Raw genomic sequence first — 17,040 nt, 5'->3', positions numbered from 1 at the left:
ATGTATGTACCATCTCCCTCCTCCTGCATGGTCCGTAGCTGGGACACGGTGAAACACTGCATGATCTCATACTGCTGCCGGGCCTCCAGGTTCTCCGAATCCACCTCGTCTGGTGGTCTCTTCAGCATGCGACAGTTAAAGGCGTGGCTGTTCCTGCGCCCAGCTTCTTGCGGCCACGGGACACCATTTACTATAACAAAGAGAAAGTTAAATATTGATGAGGAAAGAGAAAATAAACAAAGTTCCATCATTTCCACCACTTCATGATAAAAATCTCTTTACTAAACCTGGTACAAATCACCCTCAGGAATGCCATCCTTTTTTAATTTAGCACTAAAACTAGAGATGCAAATGCTCGTCTGATTTGCACAAAGTGCAGCAAAATAAATGCTGACAGTGGGACGCTTTGATGCGTTTTGCACACATTTTAAAAATTAGACAATAGGGCATTTGCAAATCCAAATCTGCTGCACACATTTGAAAGACAAGAAAAGACTTTTTGCATCTATGCATTCATTCTTTCTTACACAAATATCACTCCTTTAATGAGATTTATGGTGAAAGGACAAAAAGACAACAGCTTAGATGAGAATGTCTGATCTTAATATCAGCATCATATTTTCCTCAAAAAACCCACAAAATAAAATGGATAAAATTCGAAGCAAATGTAGCACTGAGGCTAAAACTGAGGATTTTCCTAGCACTGTAGAGGCACTGGGTTTTCAGTTCCTCAGATGCTGGAAGTGCATGGAAACTGCAATAAAATTAACTATTAATGTGCTTTCTCCATGCACAAGGAATGCTCTATTTTTTTGCGTACTGCATGACATTACTACGTAAGGTAAAAACTTGCCTTTCATAGCAACATATCTTCATGAGTTTAAAACCACAAACCAATGAAGCTGGAAGAGCACAAATCTTTTCACAGCTTTAAATAAACTGATTATTTGTTTGAATCCCAAACTAGCTGTTACATTTGATACACAGTGAGGTAGATAAGTTACAGAAAGGAAACAAGGTGCAGCCAATTCAGGGCCAGTGTTTGTGGGAGAGGATAACTGCTTTGATGCAATTTTTGTAACTTTGCAAACATTTAAAAAGCACAAAAGCATTTTGTTCTGCCACCTAATCAAAGATAAATCAATAATTTTGTGTTCTTTTTAACTAGTTTTAGCCTCTTACTTTATGTCTACTGATTCTTTCATACACGCTATTGTTTTCTGCTGCAGCGCTAAATCAGCGGTATCAACAGACAACTGAAAGGAAGAGCCAACAGCTAAAATATACTGTCAAAGAAGAAAAACTCAGTTTGAATCTGTTCTTCTCTCCTTCCATTTACTGTTCTGGGTCCATTTAGTAAATAACAATAATTTTAAATACAATATTAAAATTTATATTAATTTACAAAGGGCTGCAAATCCTTGTTAAGCAACACAAAGAAGAAGCACTAAAGCATTTAAGAATAAGCTAAATGTTTGCAACCAACCTAAGATGGTAAAAATCCATCTGCTAAGTGTCTCTGTGAGTTTATTTTTCTTTAAAATCTGTTTCTGAGTAGAAAAAAAGAAGCACTGGAGTGCCTGGTGCCGAATTACAAGACCAATGGAAAATACAACAATTCAACCTTGTTGCCTAGTGCACTCTGTTATCTTTTGTCCTTAAATCCCCCTCATCTGGCCCCTACGTTTCCATTCTAATCTCTTCAAGGTTGGAGCTAAACACACACACACACACACACACACACACACACACAAAAGAAAAAAATACACTGTCACAGAATAGAAAGTCTATGTTTCAATACTCTTCACCCACGCATGTGCCGCCTCTACACACTTTCCTCCCTTAACATAATTTGCAGCTTTGTGAGAAGCACTAAAACTCTGTTCATTTAAAATTTGCACAGTTCATCCTCTTTAAATTTGCCTTAGCTACAAAATCTTCTTTTAATAAAGCAACTTAATCATTTGGATTTGAGTGCCGTGTACAGATTCTTCTGCTTTTTTAACAGTGAGTTTTATTGCCTCTTTAATGGGTTTCATTGGCATGGAAATGGTGAAATTTAAAAATGCTGAAAAAGTGATTATTAAATATCCCTCAAAAACATTGCAGTCGCTGGCTGCAAACGCAGACGCTGCATTTAAAATCGATTCTGCTCACTCACCGAGGCTTTTAGGCAGCAGATTGCGAACAAACTCGTTGTGGTCTCCCACGTGGAGGATGCTGTAGACGCTGGAGGCCATGAGCTCCTCCTGGGTGTATCCAAGGTAACTCGTCACGTTCTCAGAAACAAAGACGATGCGCCCCTCCCGGTTGACAACGAAGAAAAACCCATCAAGCGCCTTACCGGGAAGAACAGAGAGAGGGAAAACTAAATCAGATTTTCTGAACATGTGTATTAGTTAGGAGTAAACAACATGTTAGGCACACAAACCAGGATTTCCTATGTATTGTTTTACCTCTAGCAGCATGGGCCCCAACGCCTCTTTCTCCACCAGTCCCTGGCTACTGGAGGAGATGTCGCTCTTCTGCACCTCATCATCTGGAGAAAGGAGGGCTGCCTTTTCTGTCCGGGGGGGGGGGGGGGGGGGGGGGGGGGGTGTAGAACAACAGAGACATTAAATATTTTGCAATACAGTTGTTCTTTGTTTTTGTTTTTTTAAAGTGTAGCCTATTTTTAAACACTAGTGCTGTCATTGTTAATCTCGTTAAAATTACATTAAGGCCATAATGTCGTCATGAGTGATTCTGCACGGCGTCAACATGTTGACGGATCCGCGGTAACTCTCTAACGGAGATTTGCCGCGTTAATGCGGTTATGGCGTTAAAGTCATTTTAATGAGATTAACGCTGACAGGACTATTAAAAACACGTACATGACGTTTGCTATGCTATGAAAAAAGGGGTTTTAATGCCAACAGAGATATTTGGTGTCTACAAAAAGCCCATTTTGAGTCTCAGCGACATTCATAGCACAATAAACACTGAGGTAAATATCACAGTTTTACCGTGTTATTCTAACAAGCGGAGCACATGTTCATGGATGGAATGAAAAAGGTTATTTTGTACGGCTACAATTTATTATCATACAGTTACTGTTTTGAAATAAAGAGCACTCTATATGTGTGTGGCTGCACAGAGCAGACAGACTACTGGAAACCAAAGACAAAAAAATATATTATATTATTTGAAAAAAGTTCAGCTTTAGACCACCAGAGTGGTTACATTTTCTAAACTTCATGACCAGTCGTCATTCCTTTGACAAGCTTTCAAATCCCTGTTTGAGGTTAAAAGCTTGGTTTTACACTTAAGGTTACAAAACCGGTTCAGGTCAGGGAGAAGGTGAAAGTTTATCAGATATTTTGTGATGGTTAAACTTAAGTTTTAAAGTCTTAGGAATGCACCGATGTCAATGAGTGGCCTCACAAAGACGGCCAAGGCTTTCCTCCCCACAACTGAAAACTTGAGGTGACAAATCTTACAGATGTGGAGGTTTATTTTTTGCATACCCTGGTTTACTCCTGCAAACCTTGTTTAAACATTTACATAAAATGTTTTATGATTTTTTTGTTTACATTATAGTTACGCAGAAAATTATAAAGAAAATTAAAGAGCATAATATTTGACAGAAATTGTGGAGACACTGTACAGAAAACGTGTTTCCTCACCCTGCTCACGCCGTTTGATCTGCTGGATTTGGTCCACAGTGCTCTTGAGGATGTGGCACTTTTCGGGCTTAACGCTGAGACTGGCAATGTCGCCCATGTTGGATGACAACAGCTCCGCCAGCTCCTCGATGTAGCGGCACTCCAGCTCCCGTCTCCGCTTCTCCGCACTGCAGAAACAGACCCGACGAAGAACACTTTAGTAATAACGCATTACTATATCGCCATGTTTAGTAATGCAATCAATAAGGATGAACTTTGTGTCAGACTTTTTTTTAAATGTGTACATGGCAGCAAAAAGTATTGGCAATTTTTTTAAAGATTATGACAAGAGAAGAAAAAAAATCAATTACTGATGGATTAATGGATACATATGAGAACACACACATTTAAACAAAATCACCCATGATGTACAAGCAATTATCAGCACCCCTCCAGGAGCAGAAGCAGCAGAGAAAACTATAATTGTCCCTGTAGGCTAAATATGCAGTTATTACACAATAATGAGTGACTCGAACCGTTGGTTGTGACTGACAGCAATAGAGACAAAGAAACAAATAGAAAGCTGGTTGGACCCAACACAATGTGCTCAGACACATTACACAGGAGATCCAGCAGAGTAATGTAGATTGCAATGAAGGAGAAACCCATGATCTTTAACGGAGCACAAATTAGACTGTTGGAAGGCTGGTGATATATTTAAAGCACAAATCACATTTTATTGATAGCAGCATTATTGAATAAATAAAGTCGACTAAGTTTTGTTTATTTTTTGTTTGTGATATAGTTATATGAAAGAGTTAGGATAGAAAGTGTTACACAAGTTATTTGAATGTTGCTATTTAAACTATTTTGTACATTTTGTAAAGCATCTTGTACCTCTGCTTTATTGCTGTTGATGCCAAAGAAACATATACATCAATACATACATCTACATTCAATGCTGGCATTTACAACTCTTAAGGTAATTTTAGACCTTGTGATTAATATATTTTTACATTTTTTCCTCCCTCAGTTAAAAAAATTCTGTTGCTATTTAAGCCCTTGTAAATACGACATTTGACATTTTTGTAATTTTCAATTAATGCAGATTAAAATAAAATTAGCTTAAATCGAATCTGAATCATGCTTTCAGCTCTGACCTTTGGTTTCACAGTGTTAATATATTTGTAATCCATTTTACCATGGTGTTGCTTTTTTGCAATCAAATTGATTTATTTATACTTTTTAACACTGCTTACTTATAAAAAAAAAAAGATTGTTTTTTTTTTTGTTTTTTTTAAAAACCCAAAAAACAAAACAAAACAACAGCCAGTTAAATTTAAGTAAATGGTTATAGGTTAAACTGTGAAAGTAAATTCATGATCCTCTTTTTTCCTGCATTGGCTTTTTATCCACCTGTGGCATTTTTCTATAATATTGAAATTGGACAAAAATCAAAAGAAAACAAATAAATTAAGATTCTTCTCTTTTAACCTTTTGCGCAGCCTGGTGTTTAAATTTATTCTTGAGTTCCAGTGATTTCATTTCTAACGGACGAGAAACAGCAAGGTATGTGGCAGCAAGAAGAGCGTATATGTGACTGTGCGTATGTGAAACGACAACAGCAAAAGTAGGTCAGTGCATTGGCCAGCCAGAAAACACAGGCGTGGTGACCGAGGGAAGGGTGAGGAGGGGGAGGACGCTGCTGTGTGAAATGAGCGGGTCAGTGGATGAGTGTAGCTGCTGGAGAAATGCTAGCTGGGCTGTTACATCACCTATCGGCCTTATAGATTTACACATATAGTACATGGAGAACTTTCACTCCTACACGCCCCACTTAAACTTATACTGACCTAAAGTCGAATCTATACTTTAAACTTTATCTCAGGTTTCTAATTACTTCTATTTAATTAGGACTTTTTGTTCAAATTTACTTTGTTTGGAGTAGCAAAAATGTTTGGTATATAACTTGGTATCTTGGTATATACATATAGAAATATACATGTATATTGTTTTTTACATTTATATCTTTATGGTGATTCGTTTTTCCTTCGGGAGTATATAGACATAAATCACTTTAATATCACTAACAAATAAATAAAAATTGTGATAAATAAATTAAAACAACAAAATATTTGGCACAGGGAAGTCAGTACTTGACAGGCTGTCTGTGGGATGTTATTTCACTTTTTGTTGCCGATGTTTAATCACTGACACCGCAATCACACTGGCCTAGAGACCGGTTGGTGATCCCCTGACAACCTCCAGTTGTAAGTGACAAATGTGGGTTCCTTAACCACTTGGATGTTGCTAGGTGAAACTGGTCGCAAACATAGCGCTGCACCGAAAACCTTCTTGTGCTCGCAGATTGCTGTGGTTACTGGAGTTTGGTGGACCACACCAAGTTGTCTGCAATACGAATTTCACTGATTACCACGAATTAGAGATGGACCGATCCGATATTACGCATCGGTCGATACTGACCTAAATTACTGGATCGGATATCGAAGAGAAATAAAAAATGTAATCCGATCCATTAAATATCACAAAATCATTTAACAAAACTTGTGACATGGCGTAACTCAGCTCATAACCTTAGCACGTCAGAGCAGCATGCGTCACGTGATAGAGCGGCTGTGCCGTGCGAGACCTGTCGGTGGTCTGGTTGAGCAGTTGGAGCCTCGCCACGAAACCGGCATTTCATCTTTGAGAAAGGTATCCCAGAGAAGTAAACCAAGTTTGTAAGTTCATCTCTGAATGTTTGTAAAGCATTCCCACGTCAAGCTTAACAACTAATATATGCAGCGACTGCCTCTTCTTCTCTCCCCCTCCCTTCCTGTTGCTACTTCAATCATGAAACTGATCAATGATCAGCTGATCGGCTTTTCTGTCACAACTCCCGTCTCTCTTGTTTGTTTATCGCCCACTTTGCACCAGAAAGAGGAAACCAGCAGATAAACAACAGCAGCATGCTTAAGCTTGATAAGCTGTTGTTAGAATGTATTACTTTCTACACCACGATCCTTTTCTATGTTGCTGACAGCTGGTAACTGTGCAGGGGCGGGTCTAGCGAAGTTTTGCTAGGGGGGCCGATAGGGCATTAACAGGGAAAAGGGGGCACAAAGAAATACTTTTCTTTCTAATTGTCATGTCTAGCTTTTAATAAATAATTATCTGAATCTTACAACCAAAGTTTTCATCTGATGTATAATGTATAGAAATCCATTATTGTATATAGGAACTATTAACTCTAATATATACCCTGGTAAGCTACAGTACTTTTTCCTTTGGTAACCATCTGTGCAGTATGTAATTCTGTTGAAGAAAGATGTTGAATGTATTTAAATATGTAGAAAAATAATTGATTTCTGTGCATTTGTTTTACACGTGCATTAAATTAAAGTAGATTGCGCCGATTAAGCATTATCAGGCGGAGGGTGGGGGGTGGTTTCCTTTTGTTTTTGCTGGGAGTTTGCAACCCTATTAGTAAGGTTGTTTAATATTTCTGCTAAGTACTGTTTAGAATACCAGAATAGGTTGGATGGTGTAGGTTTAAGTAAATTAGATTGATCAGTATGGCTGAACTATGAAATATTTTGGGTGCAGTGTATTTTTTGCATACAGGTATAACAGAATAGTTTTAGTGTTTGTTTTTTTAAAACTTGAGTATGAACTCATACAAAATGCAGCAAGATATTAAAAAAAACAAACAGTTTTGTTGATTATAAAATGAACTATATCGGATTCATATCGGTATCGGCAGATATCCAAATTTATGATATCGGTATCGAACATAAAAAAGTGGTATCTCCAGTAACCACTTGGTTGGGGAACAGACATTTGTCCCTAGCAAATGTCTCTTTGTCCCACTGACCGCAGCGAGTCAGGAGGAGGGGGAAGCAACTACCCCCAGTTGAAATGCAAGATGGCGCCGGTGTGTGTGGCTGCTCGTCTGTCACTGCCAAGTTTGTTCCTGTTTATGTTATTTCTAATTTGTGTCATCCATGAAACAAAGTCTCTGCTGAGGTATGATCACCAGACACTATTGGACCTCAAACCTGTGGTCCAAAATATTGTGTCCTTTGGAGCTGGTGGGCAGCAACCCCTGCCCCCATTTGCATCGGAAACCCCGGGTTACCTGTACCAGGTTCCCACGCTACCTTCTCGGCGAAAGCGTCATCGTCGCCGGGGTAAACGAAGCGGTCGCCTGGTGAAGCTAAAGGTTTACCTAAAGAATTATTCTGCTGTTTTCCGACCAGTGCATGGATTCTTGCCAAGGCTGTTTGCGTCTCGGCGTTTTCTGGATCCTGTTGATGCCTGTTTGGTGCCTGTTGTCGGCTTTGATGATGATGCTCCTCGGCCTCGCTGCCCATGCCCTCCCAGGCTAAACCTCTGCTGTCAACATCATCGGAACCTGAGATCGCTGCGGCGGGTTTCTGGACCTCCTGAACCCCGAGCGCCAACTCCAGCTCCCGCTAGGATTGGCCTGGTGAACGCCAGATCACTTTTAAACAAAACTTTTATTCTTCGGGACTTCTTCAGTTCCCGTGATCTGGATTTTCTGTGTGTGTCTGAGACGTGGCTGAGTGTTGGTGAGTCCAGTGTTCTATCTGAACTTTTACCTGTGGATTGTTGCTATTTTAACTCGACACAGACGTCAGGCAGAGGTGGAGGCACAGTGACTGTTTACAAAAACGATTTTAAATGTAAGCAGTGTTTTCTACAGCCTTCGTTCTCCAGCTTTGAACTTACCTCGTTTGAGGTGAGTCGTACAAATCCGATTTTCTGCGCTGTCATCTATCGCCCCCCGAAATACAATAAGAACTTTATAAACGACTTTTCTGATTTTTTAGCTGGGATTATGCCCAACTATGATAGTGTTCTTATTGTTGGAGATTTTAATATACATGTATGTTGTCCTGATAAGCCACTGGTAAAGGACTTTTTAAGCCTTATTGACTCTTTTAGCCTGGTACAGTCCGTACGTGGCCCTACACATGAGCACGGACACACACTGGACCTTGTTCTGTCATATGGTCTGCCTGTCACTGACTTGGAGATTTGTGACTGTGCACTCTCAGATCATATGCCTGTGTTATTCAACGTTGGTTTGACATATACCGCAGTTAAATCTGGCGCTGCTACTCGGTGCTGTCGGGTTATTAACCCCGCCACTGCTGCGCAGTTTTCTGCTGCTTTTAATCAGCTCGGCGGCCCTTCTGACTTTGTTTCCTCTGATACAGAACAGCTAAATTCCTGGTTTTATTCTTGCTGTCAAAAAAAAATAAATCATGGACTCTGTGGCTCCTTTAAAAACCAGGCAGCCTAAGGCTAAACCTGAGCCTTGGTTTAATGAGAGCAGTCGTGCTATTAAGAGGGAATGTCGTCGAGCAGAACGGAGGTGGAAAAAGGATAAACTGCATGTATTAATTTCAAATTCTAAAAGACTGCTGGCATCGCTACCTGAACACTGTTAAAGAGGCAAAAAGGGAATATTTTGCAAATATTATTTCTTCCAACTGTCATAACCCACGTGTGTTGTTTAGGACCATTGACACTGTTCTTAATACTCCATTGAATGTCTGTTTGGAAGTTTCTCCTGAGATTTGCAATGATTTTCTGAACTTTTTTATTGAAAAGGTTGTCACCACCAGGGCTCTTATCACAGCTCCTGACTCTGACCCCTCTGTCTCTGTCCCTTGCGCTGCTGTTTTCACTCAGTTTGAGCTTGTGACGCTCTCCACTTTAGAGGATGTGGTTCGCCATATTAAGCCCACAGGTTCCCCACGGGATCCTGTCCCCCCACAATTCTTTAAAGAAATTTTTCATAGTATACAACAGTATGTCCTTGACATTATTAACAGCAGTCTGTCTTCTGGTATGGTTCCTGCAAATTTCAAACATGCAGTAGTACAGCCACTGCTTAAGAAACCTGGCCTTGATCACACAGTTTTAGCGAACTATAGGCCTATTTCCAAGCTGCCTTTAGTCTCCAAGGTTTTAGAGAAAATTGTTTTTAGTCAACTGAAAGATTTTCTAGATGAAAATGGAATCTTTGAGGTTTTTCAATCAGGTTTTAAAACCCTTCACAGCACAGAATCTGCATTATTAAGGGTTTTTAATGACGTCCTTCTGGCATGTGATTCTGGTAACCATGTTGTTCTTGTCTTGCTTGACCTAACTGCTGCCTTTGACACCGTAGACCACAATATTCTAATTTCTCGATTACATGATGTAGTGGGTATTGGTGGCACTGCACTTAATTGGTTTAGGTCTTATTTGTCAGATAGAACTTTCTCTGTCAGCCTTCTCGGTTACGAATCATCTTCTGCTCCTCTGTCATGCGGCGTCCCACAGGGCTCAATTTTAGGGCCACTGCTCTTTTCACTGTATCTACTGCCTCTGGGTTCTATCCTTAGAAGGCATGGGATCTCATTTCATTGTTATGCCGATGACTGCCAAATTTATTTGCCACTAAAACACAAGGATGGCATCTCCATAAAACCTCTCTTGACATGTCTAGATGACATTAAAGCTCAGTTGGCTCTAAACTTTTTAAATTTTAATGAAAAGAAAACAGAAGTGTTGGTGTTTGGACCCAGTGGTCCTTGTGAGTCCTCCTCTGTTTTTTTAGGATCCCTGGAAGTCTATTTTAAATCTGTTGTTACTGACCTTGGTTTTAAGTTGGACAGTGATTTTAAATTGGACAACCAAATCAGAGCAGTGGTGAAGTCCAGTTTTTCTCATTTAAGGCGACTGGCAAGAGTAAAATCTTTTCTTTCGAGGCAGCACCTTGAAACAGTGATCCATGCTTTTATTTCTTCCCGCCTGGACTACTGTAACTCACTTTATGTGGGGGTCAGTCAGTCATTGCTCTCACGTCTGCAGCTGGTTCAAAATGCGGCTGCACGACTCCTAACAGGAACTCGAAAAAGAGAGCATATAACCCCCGTGCTAGCCTCTCTGCACTGGCTGCCTGTGTCTTTTAGAGTTAATTTTAAAATTCTTATGTTTGTTTTTAAATGCCTCACAGTCTTGCCCCGCCTTACCTCTCTGAGCTTCTTCATCCCCACATACCCTGTCGGTCTCTCAGGTCAGCTGACCAGCTGCTCCTGGAGGTACCGAGATCCAGGAGGAAGCTCAGAGGGGACAGGGCCTTCTCTATTGTGGCTCCAAAATTATGGAATAATTTGCCCATGCATGTTAGAGAGGCCCCTTCACTGTCCAGTTTTAAACCACTTTTATTCCTTGGCTTTTAACCTCAGTGAGACTTAGTTTTCTATTTTAATTGAAGTAGTTATTTAATTAATGATTTCACTCTTCTTTTATTTGTTTTTTATTTATATCTCATGTAATTTTATTTTACAGTTCCAATGTACAGCACTTTGTGTCAGCTGTGGTTGTTTTAAAGTGCTTTATAAATAAAGTTGTTGATGATGATGATGATAGCAAACTGCCTCCAAAAACTAAGCAAACTCAAAGTTAGTTCATGAAATCCTCATGCTTCATGCTCCTGAACACAAATTTCACCAAACTATTTGTATGTCCCGTAACATGTTTTTTCATCACATGTACCAATTTGGTGTTCATGTTTACAAAATTAATATGTTATAATTTTATAAAAAGCAAGAAACCTCTAACCTCCACATTAAAAGTTAGAGAGACTGATTGTGAAGCAAATTGTTTTGCTGCTGACATCATATTTTCAGCCATGATTTATATTATTTTTAATATCTTACTAATTAAAAATACTTTACTTGGTTACAGTTACACATTAAAAATAGCTTTGCATTAGTAAAGGTTGGTCGGGTTATAATACAACAGTTAGTACTTGTCTAAAAGCTCTATTTCCTGACTATAGTCACATATCCTCACTGATGAGTCTGGACAACATATGTGCTGCAGACACAAAAATACACTTTCTTTTAAAGCACACTACAAAAAAACATAACATTTCATGTCCACGAATATAAACAAAGCAAGGCAGAATAAAACACTATTTTGCCTTGAGTAAAACGTGATATTTCTCCCATCTGGAGTTGCCTAATCCCACAGTGACAGCCCAGCTGACCAAAACTGAGCAAAAACAAGTCATCAGTAAGCATGCTCGCCATGTACAGCCAAGGCAATGATTGCGTTACCTTATGTGGATAATCTATGATTTTTATAAGAATTCGGCTATCTGAGAATTAAATATGTCCATTATATTTATTTTAGGGGTGGGACTCAATTAAAAAAAATTAATCTAATTAATTGGAGGCTTTGTAATTAATTAATCTTGATTAATTGCGCAAGAAAATTTGCCCCAAAGCGCAAATGTTGTTTTTTTTTTTAATTTTAAAAGGTTTTAGTGGGGGACAGAACAAATAATAGACATGGACATGAATATTGCAAACTCAAGCTCTTTTGACTTATGGGGGGGGGGGGGAACTGCATTTAAATGCAAAACAGAGAAACAAAAATAATATCCCTGGCCAAATTGGGCAGACTTAGAAATAAAGTGCTATTTTAAGTACTTTTAGTACATTTTTAAAATGGTATTGTCTTTAAATAATAATAAAAATTTCAAAATAAAGTGCAGTTTTTCTTCTATAAAAATTAGGCAGAAACATAAAAGGTTATTTGAACAGCTTCACCTTTAAACTCTGAGTAATCTTAGCCAACATTATTTTGTACATTAGGCTAAAACTGTGTGATCATCATACATTTTAGTGCAAAAATAAACCCATTGGACTCACAATAACTCCATTCTTACTTACTTTCTTTCAGGCAGTTACTTAGACAAACTAGCCTGTTCACATTTTCAGAGCTCAAGGCAGCTCTCTTTTTTGTTACTATGTGACCTGCAAGTCTGCAACAGTCTCTCACATGAGATAGAAGTGGCCGGACTAATCAAATACTTGCAGGCCAGGACAGACAGCTGTGGGTCGGTCCCTGCTTGACTGGACCACTACTGCAGTGGACAGTCTGCCTCCCTGATGGTGGATTCTGCTCTGTAAAAACTCAGGGCCCTGTTACACAGGGTTTCCTCATCTAAATCTGTAGCACATTTTCTAAACCCCTATCTTCTACCACTGATAGTGGTCTACAGTCCAGAGCAATCCATTTTGCGAGACAATCTGTAAGTTTTTCCGACGCTGACTTAGTAATTTTGGTCCTGAGCCAGTCATTTCATCAAGTTTGGATTGCCAAACTGGGACTGCTAGCACTAACAGCTCCTAGTTTCTGTGCTCGCTGCAACATGTTTTGCATTTAGATGGTACTGTAAGGTTGAAGTGCTGCGGTGGTATGCAAACTCCTTTTTGCACAGTTTGCACAAAACCACGCTTTTATCAAGACTTCTGTTAGGTAGTCTTTTAAAATTAAATTTAAATTAAATGAGTCCTAACAACACACTTTCTTCTGATTCTTCCATTTTTGTAGCTGTGTGCATCAGTGTAATCGGTATACCAGGAAGTCATGCATTGACAAAAGTTCCCTTTTGCTTGGAATTCAAAGTGCAATTAAATGCATTAATGTTTTTATAACGCGTTATTTTTTTCAAATTCATTAATCGCAATTAATGCATTAAATTCCCACCCTCATTTATTTATGATTATAAATTAAGCCCCTGCTAACAAAGTTGATTAAAAAAAATTGCTAGCTCTTTGTGCAGGTGCCAAAATTCCTCTGTGTAGTGTATAGGAATTTCTTTCACTCATGTATTAATCACATTATTTTTGTATAATGCTTTGGTGCCACTGGATTTTAACATGTCTGACACTCATACTTAAGACAAATGGTAGGGGGTGTAGTAAGGATGTTGGGGGAAACAGGAACTCCACAGGACCAGTCTTTTGTCTCTTCGAGGACTCTGGTAGGTAGCAAGGGAGTGTGAACCTTAAGGTGTGAAACAGCTGTGTACTGCCTTTTGTTCCTGGAGAAGGTATTTAACTGAGAGCCATGCTAGGCTCAGTGAGAACTCTGCTGACCGTCTGTCCCGCGGTCATGCAGGGGCTCCACAAGCTTGTTTGTATGTTCTTTGTGTGCCTTGATTAAAGAATGTTAGCTACCGCTCACCGCTCGTCTGCAGGCTTTATTTAAGTGGAAAACTTCCACAACAAAATGGCGACGAGGATGGGATGGTCCGTGTGGTCGCTGAACAACAGTTCCGTGGATGGGCTGATCACCCCTGAGGAAAAAGGTACCTTTGTCCTACCAGCTGTTAAAGCAAAGGAAATGGAGGAGTCACGGAGCCGTGTGTTTTAGCCACCACCGAGACCATTTTGAGGGGACTCCTGCAGATGGGTGAGTTGTAGCTAACTTGTATACAGTCATGGAAAGTTTTGTGTCTGGCCAAAGAGGTGAGCGTGTTGCAGCCTTCGGGGAGCTCAAGAAGGTGAACGTGTTACGACCTTCCAGGGCAAGAGCTCCGAAGGAGTCTTCGTGTAGAATCACGGAGTGACATCCCTAGCGTCTTCTAAAAGATCCTAACTTCTTCAAAGGAGACTGGGGGTGGTGGTGTTCGTTCCTTGGTCCGTAGAAGGCAAGGAACCTCACGAGAGACGTCTCGTGCAGTAATAGAGAATCTAGATTCCAGGGGCAGTCAGCGGAGCCGGATTAGCGGCTCGAGGGGCGACTGCGGCAAGCGTTCCACCGGGCGGCCAGAGACAAAACTCAATACATGACTGTATGGTAAGAATTGAGTAAATGTGTGGTGTGTAAGATTGCAGAGAATGGTTGTGTGGGAAAAGCTGATGTGTGTGTAAAAACAGTGAGAAATTGGGTTACAAAATGTTGAAAATGGGGAACAAAAACAAGGGGGAAAAAAGAGAGAGGAGTGTAGAAATGTGTGTAAAAGTTGTTTCCAACTAGAGGGAGAGGGTGGTACTGCAGGCCACCAGCTCCCCTAGGGTGGACACATGAAAAATTTCTTTTTAACAGAATTGTTGATAAAAATAAACAAAAAAATAGGAAGAGGGTTTGGTGTTTTTCAACGTAGAACAATCTCTCTGGGTTTTTAAGAAAGGGGAATTCAGAACCAGAGAGGGGAGACGTGTTGTTTTAAGCAGTGATAAGAATGATCAAAATGTCTCAGTGTGTACTTGCAGGTGAAGAGCAGACCCGGATCAATTTTCCACGTGCAGCAGTCGGAAGAAAATTATAGGTTAACACCATTAGAAACACTCAAGCCAAGTTTTGGCTGAATTGTTTTACAGCTTAACTTCCATGTGTTTGTCACCCTGAGAACACAAGCTCCAAGAATCTCTCCCTGAAGACAAGAAATGCAGTTCCAGAACAACGAGATGGATCTCAAGAGCTCACAGCAGTATCCTGAGCAGTGAAGAAAAGGTCCAGCAGCAGCAGCTGTGCAAGACAGCGACAGCAAGGAGAAAAATGGCATCATCATGACTGGATGGATGGATGTGCATTTCCAACGAGCTGCAACTTCACTGTGTGTGAATGGACCTTTGAAAAGACTGCTTGAGTTGGACATTTGCCACTTTCGGCGCAAAAATGGCAAGATGAGAGTGTTAAAGACACAGGACAAAGCTGAAAGACAACTGGCACTCACTGGACTGCTGCAAGGAGGAGAGATGAGATGAGACCACAGTGGAAGGAGCAGGGGACAACATGGAGGAAACTGTTTTAATGTGGGAAATGAAATTTGGGTTTAGGAAACTGGGAAGAAAAAACGACTGCCTTGCGTGGAGAATTGAAAAGTGTCTGGAGCACCGCAAAGAGGAGAGGTACACAAAAATTACACAAACAGAAAAATGCATTAATCCTACTAACACAAACACACATGCAATGAAGCTCATGAAGACCAAATAGCATTTTAAGCATGCATTGCTGTTACCATCATCTTGTCCGGTTCACTTAGTGGGTTAAGAAGTGATACATAGACTAGTGAACTAGTATTATTTTTGGGGAAGGATGATTGAATCATTGCAGGGGTGAACAGAATGATGCAGGAGGGTCAGATGAGTGGAGACTAATAGATTATTGAGTTTCTTGTTTCTGATGTATGGGGGAGGTCTTATCATGACACACATCTGGGTACATGGGGGAAAACAAAACTCATCATCTAATAGAATATTGCTGTTGTGTGAGGTGTGACTGGTGGATGAAAGTTTTGGAGATTTACTGATGCATTTTCCTTTGGTACCACTTTGAACCTGCCAGTTTTGATCTATCATTCTAAGAGAGTACGCTTAGACAAGTCCTAAAACTAGGCCTTCACATTTTTTGATTTTAACAGTGCACTGAGATTTTTGTTTGGCAATTTTCTCTTTTTCAAGCAGGCCTGCAAGATCGGAATCGAAAGCGCTACACAACATGTTGAACAATCGCAAGTGAGCTTCTACAAAATTAAAATGGGCTCAGGAGAAAGCCACTTATTTGGGACAATCAGAAAACAAGTCCCTGTCAAAAAGGATTCAGCGAGGTAATCCAGTCTAAATTCTTTTTTTTCTTTTTGTGAAATGACGTCATTGCTGGCAGTAGAAACTTATTGCGTCACGAGAGGTTCTACTGTCAGCAAATAAAAAATGGGGACTGACTGGACTGACAAAAGCTTTCATTGACTTGACACCAGTATGTAAGATTGCACCTCCACCTAGACAGTGACAAAAGGGTGGATGTATGTATGTATGTATGTATGTATGTTTCTTTTTACAGGAGCAGAAAGATGACAGCAACATCCTGGGTTGCATGAGCTTTTGGGCTGTGCTGACTTAACCTTTTAATTGCCACTTTCTGTGTCTTTGTGAATTTACCAGCGGTGTGTTATTCATGACCTTGTGTTGTTTACAGTGCAGAGGTCACTGTGAGAAAGTGTAAGCTACTTCAGGGGAGAAGCCCTGAGAATTTTTAAGAGACAATGCACAACTTGTCTAATTGTGATAAGCTGACATAGGGCAAAAGAGGGTTTTCCGGGGAAGTTTTCATTTTTAAATTGCAGGAACCGTGACATGAGGGATATGGAAGGATTGACTGAGGTGCAAATGCAGACCATGACCAGGAGAGAAGGCTTCAAGAGGACCAGTTGGAAGCAGGAACCATCTCCAGGACAGCAGACATACGACAGTGGGCTGCACCACTGGGCTTCCAAAGGATTGTCACGAGGAGATTTTGAACAGCAAAATCTTAAAATAAAATGAAAGAGTTTCGCCGTTGACGCTGAGGAAGACAACTAAGGTGTACGACGTGCTCTGCCTTAAATCTACAGCCGCGTTGGAACAGAAATCGAGGGATGGAGAGAGCGTGCCAAGCTCCAAAAGTGACAGCGCAAGGAAGATCAGCGTTGGAATTATGACTCTGTAAATGGCACAGACACCAGGAGCCATGACTGTGACTGAGAATGACCACCTAATGCTGTTTCACTTTGCCATGCAAAGTACTTTGACACTCTGGG

The 17,040-nt window shown here is 40.2% G+C and overlaps 1 protein-coding gene across 4 annotated transcripts in view; it reads right to left on the bottom strand.

The window, feature by feature from the left end:
- ncoa1 (nuclear receptor coactivator 1) overlaps nt 1-17,040 on the bottom strand; it is a 95,488-nt gene that overhangs the window by 27,391 nt on the left and 51,057 nt on the right. For all 4 annotated transcript variants that reach the window (XM_084953815.1, XM_084953818.1, XM_084953817.1 and 1 more), the window contains 4 exons: nt 3,666-3,832; nt 2,457-2,563; nt 2,162-2,339; nt 11-190 (listed from right to left, as the gene is read on the bottom strand). In XM_084953815.1, the coding sequence (XP_084809941.1) occupies nt 11-190; nt 2,162-2,339; nt 2,457-2,563; nt 3,666-3,832 (632 nt within the window). The remainder of the gene's footprint in view (nt 1-10; nt 191-2,161; nt 2,340-2,456; nt 2,564-3,665; nt 3,833-17,040) is intronic.

This window comes from Perissodus microlepis, chromosome 15 (genome assembly GCF_051167445.1).
Source record: "Perissodus microlepis isolate ML-2025 ecotype Zambia chromosome 15, ASM5116744v1, whole genome shotgun sequence".
Lineage (NCBI taxonomy): Eukaryota > Metazoa > Chordata > Actinopteri > Cichliformes > Cichlidae > Perissodus > Perissodus microlepis.
This window is presented reverse-complemented; position numbering and strand designations above follow the sequence as displayed.